The 15,159-nt window shown below is 41.3% G+C and overlaps 1 protein-coding gene across 1 annotated transcript in view; it reads right to left on the bottom strand.

Annotated features, from left to right (window-relative positions):
- Positions 1-15,159, bottom strand: part of EPHA6 (EPH receptor A6) — a 948,424-nt gene that overhangs the window by 208,604 nt on the left and 724,661 nt on the right. The window contains exons 9-10 of the mRNA XM_019528673.1: positions 11,197-11,305; positions 2,589-2,659 (exon numbers count right to left, since the gene is read on the bottom strand). Coding sequence (XP_019384218.1) covers positions 2,589-2,659; positions 11,197-11,305 — 180 coding nt within the window. The remainder of the gene's footprint in view (positions 1-2,588; positions 2,660-11,196; positions 11,306-15,159) is intronic.

Raw genomic sequence — 15,159 nt, 5'->3', positions numbered from 1 at the left:
GGAGATGGATTTTAGAGGGATTTAGTCCTTTGACTTCTCCTGAACAGCTTGCATAACCGGAGGGCTAGTTGAGAGATGGGAACAAAAATGTTTAAAACCATTTGTAAAGACTTGATAATTTCTGTCTCCTCTCTTGGAGATGGCTGAGAGAGAAGCAGGTTGATGCCAGATGGATTTGGTAGGCTTCAACAGGCCATCATTTATTGGCATGGCTAAGCTCCCTGGTGTTGCTGAGTAAAGTATGTCCAAGAGTTTCTGTTGTTTCCCTTGGCCATTTTGAGGGAAATATTTAAGCTATTGAAATGTATTTTCCTAATATTTGGAAGGCAGAAGCTGATGTAGGTGTGTTCATGGTCTCACCAGAAGCAAATAAGGAATAGCAGCTGCCATTACATGCTCCTTGTTGAGTGAATTATCTTCTTCTCCATTATCTTTCTCTTGCCTCTGAGGTTGAAGAAGCAGAGTTATCCAAATAAACCAAATCTTCTGCTTAGATAAAGGACCCAGGACACAATGGATTAAGCTGGCTTCTTGGAATGGGGTGGTACAGATTGCTGGGTGGTCTAGAATGGCCGTAGCTGACATAGTGAGGAGTATTCTTATCATTGGTGACACACAGGGGGTGCACATGGGTGCACGCGCACCCCCTGTGATCAGCCGTGTACCCCCTGGAAGTGCCATCCGCGAAACTGGAAGTGCACTTCTGGTTTTGCCACTGGTGCAGTGATCGGCCCCTGGGGAACGCCGCCTCAGACTCGGAAGGCAGCAGTCGCCCATGACTCTTATGGTATATGGGTGGATGGTACATCAGAAGGTACTAGCTGAAGTGACACCTATGAAATTTTGACCTTTTCCTAACTCCCCTAAATGGGAGAAGTTAACTTCAAATTTGCTTGTGACAAATTAAATTCTTGGAGTGTAGGCAAATATCTTTACGATCAGCTACCACTGTAAACACTGAAAACATTAGACTGTTTCAGGGGCATAAGGGTGCTTTCCTTAGAATATTTCCCTACCTCCCATGGAGCTTCTTAAGGAGGAGATGGGGGACATGGAGGAGACGATACTCTGCTCTATCTGACAGAAGATAGGAAAATAAATTTGTTACCTCTGGGGGAAAGGGACAATCCAATTAGGACCTGTAAAGAGGTGAGGTTGGTTCAGGTTGCTGACCCTCCAGCAGGTTGCTTTTTAATGATCTCTCCGAGTCTTCCAATGAAAGTGACTTGTATCAAGTCCAGAAGAAATCACTCTATTATATAGGATTTTGGTGCTGAGGTCATAAATATCAAGATCTTGGACACTAAAGACATAGTTGATGCTGAGAAGGTTACTACAACTGTGAAGGATGTATATGATATGGAAGTATTTTGGACTGAGATTCTAACTACCACGAGGACACTGCCATGAGCAGTGAAGTCTTTGGGTTTTAGTCCAAACTGTCAAAGCTTTCCTACACATTGGTACTAGCTGGAGTACTGGAATGAGTCTCTTCAATTTTGTGGCTGAATGGAGTCAGAATAATGGTGATTCTTTGCCCCTCAGGTGCCAGGGAAAAAGCCTCTGTTGAGAGGTACACCTTTCTACCTCAGACAGACATCACTGTTGAAGTAAATGAATGAAATCTCTGAGAAGAAGCAGCCTGAGACCTTGCAGTGGGCTGAGAATTAAAAGTGGAACTTTCAGACATGAGGAAACTGAGGCTTTTCTTAAGACCTCCTAGAGGTTGAGAAAGCCTGTATCAAAGCTGCCAGCAAGAAGAGTTTTAGCCTTGCCCCCAGAGCTTTTTGGACAAGTGGCACTGAGAACAACACCCCAGGATATGTCTTTCTGAAGGACATAACAGGCACTGACAGTGTCCATTGCCGATGTGCACATTACTGTCTCACAACAGGCAGCTTTAATCACTGGCTCTTTAGTCACTGTAATGATCCTTATACTTCTGTAAGGAGGAATGTGGCTTAAGGCTAACAGAAACTTGCTGACTGATAACTATGTCACCATTTTATAAACCAATGGGCAAAGGGCATTTGCATAAAAAGAGTGGAATCTTTAGAAAAGTCATTATACACACACACACAAACTCATACACGTATATAGATATGTGCGTATAATGACTTTTCGAAAGATTCCACTCTTCGCAAGCACATGCCCTTCACCCACGGGTTTATAAAAATGATGGCATAGTTACGTCAGTAAGGTTTTGTTAGTCTTAAGCCACATTTTTGCATATATCGATCTATCTCTCTATATGTATATATATCTCTCCATATATACATATATGTATGTGTGCATGTGTATACACAACACACATGACATTTCACATCAGCTGTTATTTTGCCCACTAGCCTGAAAAACTACTGAATTGTACTAATGTTGAAATGCTCACTATAATAAATGCAAATATTTCAATGAAATTCAAGAAGAGAATGCACAGCTAAAAAAGAGATCCTAACTGCATAATCAACAGTGGTCTACCCACAATGAATAGGTTACAGGAGCATGGACAAAAGGTGTAGAGAAAGCAATGCTTAAATTTATTTAAAATATGAGAAAGGCATTAAGTAATAAAATGTTGCACAACTTACAATGCCCATTTTGCAAATGAGCCCTTCTTTTTTCTTCAGACTTCATTTTGGCCTTGATGTACCACTGGCATCTTTTGAAAAACAAGGAAACAGAGCTGTAATTAAAAAACTTATCACATACAGAATAAAACCACATGGCATTTTATGTTCAGTTTTATGACAAACTATTTTGGTTACCAGTGCTGAATCACCTATACTGAACATACAGAAAATATATCTTTTGTTAAGAATTTTTGAAAGAATTATGTATTATGAGCATCTAGAATAAACTACATACAAATAAAAATAAAATGTGCTTGGGCTGATTAGTAGTAAAATGACCTACACTAAAATTCAAATGAGATGCAATAAATCCAAACTTTTCACATTTAGCTCAAACCAGATACTTCATTTGCAGGTTTATACCTCTTATATTTGATTAAAAAATCCTAAAACTTCTTCCAGTTTGGTGACAAATAACTAATATTAACTCCTTAATGCCTTACCTTTGTGTTTGCTAGAGGTATAACAAGCAGGGTTTGTGCCCTAGGCAACCCTGCAGGAAAGCAGGGGAAAGTGCAGACAAGGAGTGCCATAAGGGTATGGTTCTGAGAACTTAGGGGGAGGGGAGGGCATAGGTGTTTTATTTATGCTGGGGACTAAAAAACATCCTCTGGCTTCTAACACCACTCCCAGCTGTTCCTCTTATACCCAGCTGCTCCTGCAAGAGCAATGCTGTATGGCTGCTCTTGCTGCTGAGGCATAGAGTCTGCGATGGTGGGAGCAGTTTTGATGCCCCTGTTAAGTTGGTGTCTGTGAATGGTTAAGTTGGTGCTGTGAAACTGAGAGCCCTGCCCAGGGCTGCAAATCATCTGGGATGCTGGGGCACTCTGGTTTAAGTTAAACCAGGAAAGGATCTAGGACAGACATTGCATAAACCGATTTGACCTAGATCAGTTAAGTATGATACTACATTCAACCCGGTTTATCTCAAACTGGTTTCAGCCATTTTCAAACTAGTTTACGTGTACTGTGCATCTGTTCTGTTACAGGTTTAAGCCAGTTTTGATCACTTAAACCAGTTTGTGTGTAATGTCTGTCCCTAGCCTATACTACTGATGGGCTAAATTAAAGGATTAAGATCGTAGTGTTGGAGTGAGGTTGTAGCCATGACGGCCCAGGAAATCTGCAATAGGTAAGGATTATTGTGGGTGATATCTTTAGTAGGACCAAGTTCATGGCTGAGAGAGAATTAGGTTTAAAATTATTTTAGTGTCAAAACTGGGCATTTTCTCTGATTGGACCTGTACTCCAATGTGTGCATTTATGCTGTTGTTACCACAGGCAAGATATCAGTGAACATACAGAGTAAACAAAATGCAGCCAATTGTGTGAGTATGATGATGATTCAGTGTATATTTGTAAGTACTTATAATGAACTTCAAACTCAATTTAATTTTGTGAAGCCCCTTTTGTTTTTTTGGCCTCATATTGGACTGGAGTCCCAAGAGGTGTTTTCAGTGAATGAACAGCACAGAGTGATCAATGGTCATTAACATTTAATGAATTGGTATGCCAGTATTCTGGGGCTGTTATTGGGGTTAGCTATGCTATAAGAAACTATTCTTCCCAATCTGGACTATAGGTTAGGGAAATTAAGCAACAGATCATTTCATAAGAAACGTTGCTTGCCTGAAGTCATCACTGAGGCTTAGTTGAGACGACACAAGTAACTGAACAGTTATTTAAAAAAAAAAAGGAAAAAGTCTGCTCTTAGTACATTTCTCTCGCAAACTGACAAGCTGATAAGAGAAGATGGGCAGTAAGCTGGTACTGGGAAAACTGGGGACCTAGAAAGAACTGACCAAAATCTAGAGCTCTTTTAGAATGGTTACAATAGTGGAGGGAGAGAGGGAGGGAGTTGTGTGCAGATATTAAATATTTTTCAAGGTTTAGTAAATCTATGGTGCTTTCTGCATGAGTTAAAAGTCGCGTGTGCTTAGAAATATATTGGCAGAATCTGCATGTGAATCTGCATGCAATTTGCTTTCACCATATAGCCCTAACTATAAGAGGTAAAATAAAGAAGTAAATGAGAGGTCTCTGGCTTTGGTGGAAATTTTGAGAGTGCCCAAGGTCTTACTGAGACACTTGGGCAAGTCAGAGTTGGTTTGGGGGCCTTGGCCATGGGGTTCCCACTTCCAAAGAGGATGTCAAACACAGGGCTCACACTTGGACTGTGTTCCCAGAAGCCTAGAGCCAAAGAAACTAATTCAGCTGATGTTTCTCAACTAGGTAATGCAACAGCTTTGTTATAGCATGGACACTGCCACCACCGCTGCTGCAATTGGGTGAAACTGCCACTTACACTTTGTGCAGAGCCAGACAGGAAAGGCTGTGGGTTATCTGATAAAACTAAGGCAGGCAGGAGTGCCCAGTTTGCCACATCCCTCCCTGGTCCAACCCTGAATACTCATGTTGCAAACCCTGGTTGAGACCTACTGAGGTAAATGGAGGCACTACAATGTGTTTCCCAGCAGATGTGCCATTACAAACAAAAAAGTTATGGAGGACTGTCCTGAATCTTAAAAGGTTGAGAACCTCTACTCTGAATTTTGCCCATCTCCCCAGCAGGCAAAGAGTATGCAGGGCCTTAGGTCTGAGCAAGTACAGAAGCATCTGCCAGCAAGGGGAGCTTGTATGAGTTATAACAACAAATTTTACAGTTTTGGCATATTTTCAGTATTGGTAGCTGCAAGATTAGAGAAATTAATTTTCGGTTTATGATCAAAATAAATTATAATAGAATTTAATGATGAATTTCCTGCAATTTACACAGCCATCCCCTATGACTTTTTTCTAGTTTTACGTCATTAAAGCTTTCATTTCTATATCTGAAATATGATAGAACTGCTTCCTGTTTGCTCTTAGTGGATAATCATTCATTGAAGTACACAGTTAGGTGCTTATCTCGCACTGTCTCTCCAATATGAATAGACTCATCAGCAGCCTTGTCATTTGACAGTTCATCAAATTGCTAATTCTAAACAGTGAAGCAGAGCACATCTGTATGGTACCAATCCAATCTCTTACGCTGAAATTTGCCTCAAATCCTATAGTAAATTGAGTATTTATTCAAAATGTTCTCACTCTGTCTTCAGAGAATAATTTCCAAAGAATATTCTCTTATCACTGCATTTAAGCAATACTTCAAAATGAATTCATATCTTATGTAATTGAAATACTGCCATTCAGTATGATGCTAGAAAGCAAAAAGAACCTCTGATGTTCTTAACATTAGCAAATGGAAAAATGAAAGCAGAAAGGACTGAGGAATATTCATTTCAATACGCAGCTTATCCCACTACTTATTTCCTTTCAAGAGAAGCCTTCAAATTATATTTCAGGAATTCCAATTGCTGGTTCTACACAATCATTTATTTCAGAAGCTTGTCTTTGGTTGAATACACCCTTATGCCCCTGAAACAGTCTAATGTTTTCAGTGTTTACAGTGGTAGCTGCTCGTAAAGATATTTGCCTACACTCCAAGAATTTAATTTGTCACAAGTAGGTTTTGAAGTTAACTTCTCCCATTTATCTTAATTGAATGTTAACACTGATGGTTCTATTGTTTTACTCTGTCACAAGTGAACAGTACATTAATTTCCATAATGATAGAGATTGTAATTCTTGCTTATAGCAATCAAATGATTTATTGAGACTTTGAGAGTAGTAATTCAAGTCCACAAAGACAGACCTTAACTTTCTTTTTAGTTTCCCTAGTTAGGGACAATAACATGACATAGAATTAGATAAAACCCTTAGCCCTATGGAAAAGATATAGTACTATCTACAAATGATCTGCACTGACCATTACAGCTTTCTCCACTCCAATAAGAACTGGAAGCAAAAGTCTCATTCCTGTTGTCATAGTTAGAAATCCAGGTGATTTGCCATCCACATGGTTTTCCAAGTCCTGCATTCAGTCATGGGTATATTTCTTATACCTTCATTTAAATGATCAGTAACTAGAGAGCTTATATATATCCTCTAGGCCAGGCTAATTCATTGTGGGCAGACTTTTTTGGAATGTTGCTCTGTGGAGGTCTTAAGACCATACCAGCAATTCCCCTGTACATCCAACCTCCCAGTTATGTGCTATAGGAACCTGATTGGGTCTTTTCAAATTATTTTTTGCATCCCTCTACTGAGCCCCTTTAGCATTTTTTCTTTTCCTTTCTTTCAGTGAATCTATGCACCAGTTCTTGACACACTATAGAGATGAGCTGTCACGTGTTGTATCAGTAGTGAAATTAAATTGTTTCCTTACTTAATTACTGTGTAAGCTCCTCCTCAAAAGGAGTAAGTTTGAGGGTTATTTCCTCACTGTACAGCCACACTCTCTCTCCCTCTCCAGATGGGTTCACAATTCTTTTTTTCCATGGTATCCTGTGCCCGATACACTTGTTTCAATCTCAAATATTATTTAATTTTCTCAAATGCTGTCACAGGTCACAGATAGAAGGGTGCATTGCATCCCCCACCCATGAATTTGAAAACAGCCTTGCAAGTTCTTGCTGCCTAAGCATAATGTCAAAGGGAACATGGATTTTCAGTGTCTACAAATAATTTCTAAGGAGAGAAAAGGATAGATTAGTGTTATATGCAAAGATTACAAAGATATGTCTTTCTTTTCCAGTCTTGTTGACCTTCACTAAGTACGACACTAAACATGGAATCAGTGGTGTTATTTCTGTATTCACAGAGTGAACTGTACTGGTCCCTATCTTGATTATCTGGAGTTGTTGGCAAAAATCAGATAATAACTGTGATTCAAATTCCTTTCTTTGATCCCTGCAGGTGCATCTTGGTGGGTTGAAGTGCAACACTGCATGTTAAATCAGTGCATGTGTAGCTCTCTCTGTCCTTTTAACATTTAGTGGCTGTGATTTGATATACTTTGAAAAAGTGTCATCCTACCAGCAAGTGACAATTTCTAGCTGGTGTTTCTGGTAATATTTCTTTCAAATATATCTGTGTCCAGGATGTAGAAAGTTAAGAAATTTCCCCCAAAGACGTTTGGCTTCCTTTTGTTGGCATTCTTCTTGCATGACAAATAAGACAAAAAAGTACCTGGTATATATCATCTGCAACCATGACCAGTCAAAAAAATCTACCAAATACTTAGCAAAATGTCTTTTCATAACCCAAGTAGCCTCCTGCTTCATTATCATGCTGCTGATTTAGTAGTGTTTTATGAAAGCTTGCTGCCAAAACAGGTCTGTTACCTTTATATATGTGCAAACTTGTAACCAGATGATCAGCGAGTAATGGTTCTTGATTGCCATAAAAACTCCCTAATGAGAGTCTCCTTTAGCAGATCCATTGGCACACAAAAAGTAACTCAGGGTTCTTAGACTGGTCCTGCCTGATGTCACAAGCTCAGTCTCTTTCTAGCGCTTTCACTCTACTGAAAACCTCTGCAGGCATATTTTGCCTTTCAGATATACGGTGAAGTGTGAAGGTTTATTTGGGCTGTTTTTTTAATTCTGCTAGACAGGTATCCTTCTGTGTTGTACTCATAAGAAGCCTCTGCAGGACACTTAATTGTAAAAACAACCCAGTGGAGACATGAGGACACATTTTGACTCCAGGTGACTTAGTCTACAGACCATTCAAGATCCCTTACAAGCTAATAAGGGACAATACACAATTCACATCACACATTCTATACCTAGTGCATGCAGATAACAGGCCTTTGGGGCCTCCATAATAGCCAGACACTAGTTATGTAGCCATATACTTGGTTTTCCTCATGTATTTTTTGTGACCTCCCAAACCCATCTGCTCATGCTGTGCTTGTTCAAATGCAAAGCCAACAACAGCCACAATGGGTAGACCCAGGAATTTAGGCACAACATGTTTTATAAGTCTTTGTCTCAGTGACTCAAATACATTTTGATGTTACCTTCAGCCTAGATACAGGTTTTTTTGCCCTTTAAATTTTTGTACCAGTCTCCTGTAGAAGCCATAGAGACCTACAAACTCCTGTACAAAGATTTGTAGAGACTTTACAGTCCTTACTGTCTATCTTCATGGCCTGTATGTCCTAACAAGATGCTGCCTCCTTAAAAAGTTCTAGAGTCCTTTCCGCAACTACAAAATGTTTATTGGAAATAAAGAAATCAGTTATGTGAAGATGCTTTTAAATTCTTGAAACTTGGGTTAGATATTTATTGCCCTCTAAAATGTCCTTGGTGCATTTAAGTGTCCAAAAGACATTCTACAGAATTGAAACAATCTATAGAATGTCACAAAGGCAGTTTTCCCTTTATCCTCAGGTATCATTTTTATCTAATAGTATCCAGAGACCAAAAAATATATATTAGAAAGCTTTGTTCCTGACACTTTATCCACAGTGTCTGTCACATGAGGAAATGAGCAGCTATCTTGAACAGTGTGTGGATTAAGACTTCTGGAATCAACACTTATTCTCAGGTCTCCACTGTGTTTTTTACAATAATAACTGAGGATGCCAAAAGATTATCCTCCAACATGCAGGTTTGCTTCTCTTACACCACTGCCTAACATGCCATGGGAATCCGATGTTGGGTTCTGCAACACAGAAACATTCCCTGGTTTCAGTATGATCTGTTGTGACCCCTAATCCTAATTTTCCCAAGATCATCATTATTTTTGAATAAGACACTAGCAAACATAGTAGCAGTGATTAGTTCCTCTTTTTGGCTTCTATAAATAATTTTGTCAACACCCTAGCTTTATTACTGTGTTGTTTTACAGCTCTTTCAATCTGCCTGTGAAAGGCTTTGAAACACCAGCTACATTGGACACTGCCTTTTCCCCTAGCTGCACCTCTTTGTTACATTCATTGCTACTACCCAGAACTTGCTCTTTGGTTCAGTTTGAAACAGAGTTACGCTAAATAGCCATCCTGACAGGATATTTCTCAATTCAAACACTCCTTGTAGGCTCGCTGTATCAGTCCTTTATCTATAGAGGTGTTATTGCATCATGACCTGGTTTCAACACAGCTTGTTTTGAACTGCTGCAGGAAGGAATTGATTTCTGTCAGCCATAAGGCACTAAGAATTTCTCCTTAGGGTGCAACTTCCTTCTATCCACATCCAGCAGAAGTATCTGGGTATTAGTAAGGACCAAGTCTGTTACATTAACAGTACAGAAGTCACGTCATACCCATCCATCTGGTATAATCTGGTCCACAGTTATATCCAATATGTGAGTTTCCTTCACCAGCAAATTATGAATTTCCCTGTTGAAGTATTTATGAATTTAATTTTCACATAGGATTTTCTCAGGTTTTTCCACAGGACTGCCTTTTCTATAGGACCCTCTATGAACTACTTATCTACAAACTAGCAAACTTAACAGTTTCTGCTTCAAGTGAATCACCTCCCAACCAGGGTAGCACAAATACAGCCCTACCAAACAGGCTACTCTGTTCATAAAAGTACCTTATTTACTTGATTCCAAGAGGAGGTTTTTTTCCTCCCCTTTACCTTGGGTGAACCCCCCACCCCTCATTTTGCATTTGACTACAAGCTGAGGGGAGAAGGAGGGGAAACAAACAAAACAAATCCATCTCTGTATTATAAAGAAGGAAATGGTATGAGAGAATCATAGTAATATGAGAATTGGGTAAGTCCTTATAGATCATCTAGTGAATCCTCCTGCCAACATAGCAATGTTCTCTTCAGCAAATTTAGTATGGCTATGTTCCCTTTCATTTTAAAAATCCCAAGCAAACAAAGCTCTCACCATTTCCCTTGGGGAGTCTATTCTATAGCCTAATAGATATCACTGCCTGAAGATTTTTCCAAATGTTTTTATACTCTGTTTAATTTCATATTATTCTTAAATTACATGGCCTTAACCATGCTCTCAATCTCATGTTTAGGAAGGCCCGGATTCTATCACTAAACCGAAATTAATAGATAAGGGAGAAAACAACCAAACTTTGCACATGAGAAAAGATTTCAATCTGCACCATTTCTGTTCATATATTCAATCTCTGTATTTGCTGCTTTGCGGGTATTACTTTTTCAAAATTTTATACAGATGAAAATAAATCAAAATAAGTCACTAAAATGGCTGCATATAGCAAGACAGATTGCCTACCCCGTGCATTCAAAAAATAGGAGTCAGCTGCCACTTGCACAAATTGTGTGATTTGCTTAAAACCATGAGATTTAAAATGTAGAATATATTATGGGTTATTTTAATTTTCTTCTTATTCTGAGTTATTAAGGAGCAGCTGGGTTATGTTTTCAAGTTTTTTTCTCTGCAACCAGGAAGGTGAGAGATTTACTTAAAATAAAAAAAAATCCAGCAATGAAAGCTTAGCTTTTTTACAGAATCAAGGGCCTCCATGGGATGAAGCTATAAGCAAAACTCCAAATACCATGGGACTCACAATAGCATTGTGAGAGTTGATGATACTGAATAAAGATGACATTTATAACACTACAGCTGTTCTTCACAAAGTCCTATTACTACTCAAACCATGCATTAATTGTACTAATAATGAATATGAAACCTCTCTTTGGGATGAATCACCTTGGGTAAATTAGTATAGCAAAATTTTAATTACCTCCCAGTGATTAGGAAGAACAGAGTGAGGATGACCAGGAGAGTGAATCCACCAACAGCAGCAGTGGCAATTACAAGAATCTGCCCCTGCTCCGCAGCTATATCAGAAGCTGAAACAGAAACACAAAGAAAAGGGGTTAAAGTTTCAACATCTGGGATTCATAAAGAATGGATAATAATGCCTTACCAGTGGAATATCCCAAATATTTTATGAGCACTGGAATTTCTGCAGTGATTAGTGGGGGGAGTCAGTGGAATTTGCCTGGGAAGTGATGGGGTAGAAGGTTCTTTGTGAAATTATTTCCTTGCTCCACTGCTGATGGAGGGTAGATGGTTTTGACAATTGGGGAAGTAAAGTAGCAGCTGGTGTTAGTTCATGTATGGTAAACCCACTGTCCTGCTTTTTACTCTGCCTTGAACCTTCTGACCTTGCTTGCCAAAGCTTACAAATTACACAGTTAAAATGGCTGGTATTTCTAGGCCCTAGAATTCTCTGCTCATAAATAGTGTAAAATTGTAGCTTAATATATATTCAAAATAGAGCTGGATTTTCAGATTAACACTGTACATACTTTTAGGACATGTAATCATTGACCTAAATAGCGTGTACACCACATGTACAGCCTCATGGGGGGTGCACACACAGATACAGACACATATGAGCAGCTGTAGCCTGCACGCAGCCAGGAACACAGCCTGGCATGTAGAGCAGAGCCCTGCAGGTAAGTCTGTGGAGAGAAGGAGCATGGGGGAAGGAAAAAGCATGGGGGTGGCGCAGATCGAGGCTCCCATGGTGAGGGATGGAGTGGGGCAGGGGCAGGGGCTGGGGCTGGGGTGAATGGAGCCCTGGGGTCAGGACAGGTCCAGGGATAGGATGGAGCTGTGGGAGGCTTGTCCAGGGGTATGGAGGTGGTGTGGCTCCCCATCACCATGCTCACCCCCATAAGAGGCATGGGGGGCCCCATGTCCCCCAGATTTGTGTATAGAGCCTGGAGGAGGCATGGGGAACACATGCCCCCTGGATCTATGCGTGGGGTGGAGGCAGGCTTCCTGTTGTGTGCTGGGGCTCTGCGTCCTGTTTCCTTTGCCCTAGGAGCTGAGTGATGCCATGTTGTGCTTCCCATGGCTGGGTGGGCAGGGGACATGCAGCATGGCCAACGTGCAGCTCCTGGGGCAAAGGCAGCATGGCACAGAGCCCTCACCTGTAGTGGGCAGCCCATCTCTACCTCATGCACAAATATGGGGGGCACATGCCCCCCATGCATTCTCCGGGGGTGAATGCAGTGGCAGGCAACTGTGTCCCCCTCCCCCCTGAGTCCCTGGATGAGCTGTCTGTGGCCCTATCCCATGACCCACCTTGGCCCCGGGGCCCCATTCACCCCATCCCCTGCTGCTGCCCCACTCCCTCCCTCACCATGGGGGCCTCAATCTGACCCCCCTTCCCTCCCCCATGACCCTTCCCTCCATAGGCTTACCTGTTGGGCACTGTGTGTTTGTGTGTCTGCCCCTCACTGCCAAGCCACAGCACCCCCAGCCCTGCTGCTACCCATCACTCCTGACCTACAGTACGCTGCATCCTCCCAGGACATGTGGGGGCTCCCCTCCCTGGGCTGAAAAGCCCCCCCCCACACACCCCCAGAGTCCCCCACACTTTCACAAATTCCCCCCCACCAACACACCCCACACCTGCCCCTAACCATACAAAATACCTGCCTAATTTTGCGGTTTTTCTGCACATCATCCACACCTGCTGCCTAGGAAATGACCTGCTCGGCAGCACGGAAGCAGAAAGGTATTTTGGAGTCCTAGTGGACTCCAAGATGAACGTGAGTTGTCAGCGTGACAGAAATCAGCAAAGCTAATGGCACTTTATCGTGCATCAGCAGATGCATGACAAACGGAACCAAGGAGGTGATACTTCCCCTCTATTGGGTACTGGTCAGACTGCAGTTGGAATATTGCGTCCAGTTTTGGGCACCACACTTTAAGAGGGATGTGGATAACCTGGAGAGGGTCCAGGGAAGGGCCACTCATATGGTTAAGGACTTGCAGGAGAGATTAGGGCACCTGGATCTCTTCAGCCTCCACAAGAGAAGGCTGAGAGGCGACCTTGTGGCTGCCTATAAATTCATCATAGGAGTGCAGAAGGGAATTGGTGAGGCTCTACTCACCAAGGTGCCCCTGGAGGTTACAAGAAATAATGGCCATAAGCTAGCAGAGAGCAGATTTAGGCTGGACATTAAGAAGAACTTCTTCACAGTTAGAGTGGTCAAAATTTGGACTGGGCTCCCAAGGGAGGTGGAGCTCTCCCCTATCCTGGGGTTCTTCAAGAGGAGGTTAGATAGGCATCTGGTTGGGGTCATCTGAACCCAGCACTCTTTCCTGCCTATGCAGGGGGTCGGACTTGATGATCTATTGAAGTCTCTTCCGACCCTAATATCTATGAATCATTTTGAGTTTTTAGCTGTGCAATTAAAATTGCAATTAATTGCAACTAATATTTTTAATTGCCCAACTAATCTTGATCAAATTTTTCAATAGTTTGAGAGGAATAAATAAATAAATATAGTTGGGCAGGTTCTACACCTAGTAGTAGGCATGTGCTATCGGATCATAGGAAAGAAGGGCTGGAAGGGAACTCACAAGGTCATATTGTCCAGCCTCCTGCTCAAGGCTGGATTGTCTCTAACTAAGCCACCTGAGTCAAGAATCTGTGTAACCATCTCTAGAAAACTTGTAAGGATGGAGATCCCACAATTTCACTAGGTAGCCTGTTCCAACAATTGACCACTTGCAGAGTCACAAAATTTCCCCAAAAATCCAACCTAAGTTTTCTCTACTGCAGCTTGCATCTGTTGCTTCTAGCCCTGCCCCTTAAGGCCACAGAGAAAAGCCCATTTCCATCTACTCTATCATCATCTTTAAGTTATTTAAAGACTAGTATCTAATTGTCCCTCAGACTTTTCCTCTGTGGACCCTGGTTTTTTCAGCCTTTCCATAAGTCATGCTTTCTGGGCCTCTAATGCCTCTAAAGTAAGTTGCACAAAACTATGGTGTGAACACCCAGCCTTTGATTTAAAAGATCCCCTCTACGGTGGTAAAATAAGACATTGTAAAAAACATGAATGCTTTATATTCTTCCCAAAAACAAACAAACAAACAAACTCATGAGCCAGAAGTAGAATATAAATATTTTGGCAAACCAATGCTTTTCAAGATGTTTTAAAACACATATATTTAAGAACATAAATAGTCTGTAGTCTATATATGTAGGCTATATGATTCACCGTTACTGCTTCTGTTGAAATAGAGCTTGTAGTTTGGAGATGCTCCCTTACTTAGACTTAGAGCTTGGGAATTAGGCGATGGTCCCACAGTTAAGCTAGTTAGTTCAGGACTTCTTACATCCTAGACTGTAAGTGACACAAATGTAAATTGCCTTAGTGAAACAGTCACACCTTAAGGTGAAAAACTATCTTTGATTGTTCTTTATCTGCACAGCTATGACTTGCTACTAGAGGCTTGGTAAGCAGGGGCAGGATTGGAGCCCATGTAAAAATTTCTTAGGCAGTTCTAGTTCAGTCAAAAATCCAGACGGGGTGGTGCAGGAGGTGAGCACCAGAGAAAAAAGGATTGGGCTCCTAGAAGTTCAGGCAGTGCCCAGCTGGCTGGCAGCCTGGGCGGGGTTGTCATGGGGTGGCAAGCTTGGGAGAAAAAAAAGGATTGGGTAGGTGAGGATTGGGTTTGAGCTTCAAGTAGCCTGATCCTTTTTTTTCTCCATAAATAGTCTGTAGTCTATATATGCTCTAAACAGTCATCTTATTGACTCCAAACATTTATCTGGTGTATTTCAGAGAGTCTTAAAACAAAACTATGACTTAGTGGGGCTGACGGAAACCTGGTGGGATTCATCCCATGACTGGGCGGTACATATCGAGGGCTATAGATTGTACAGAAAGGACAG

This window comes from Crocodylus porosus, unplaced genomic scaffold (assembly GCF_001723895.1).
Source record: "Crocodylus porosus isolate Cpor-Errol unplaced genomic scaffold, CroPor_comp1, whole genome shotgun sequence".
NCBI classification, from domain to species: domain Eukaryota; kingdom Metazoa; phylum Chordata; order Crocodylia; family Crocodylidae; genus Crocodylus; species Crocodylus porosus.
Note: the sequence above shows the minus strand (reverse complement) of the source record. Positions and strands in the feature narration are given on the sequence as shown.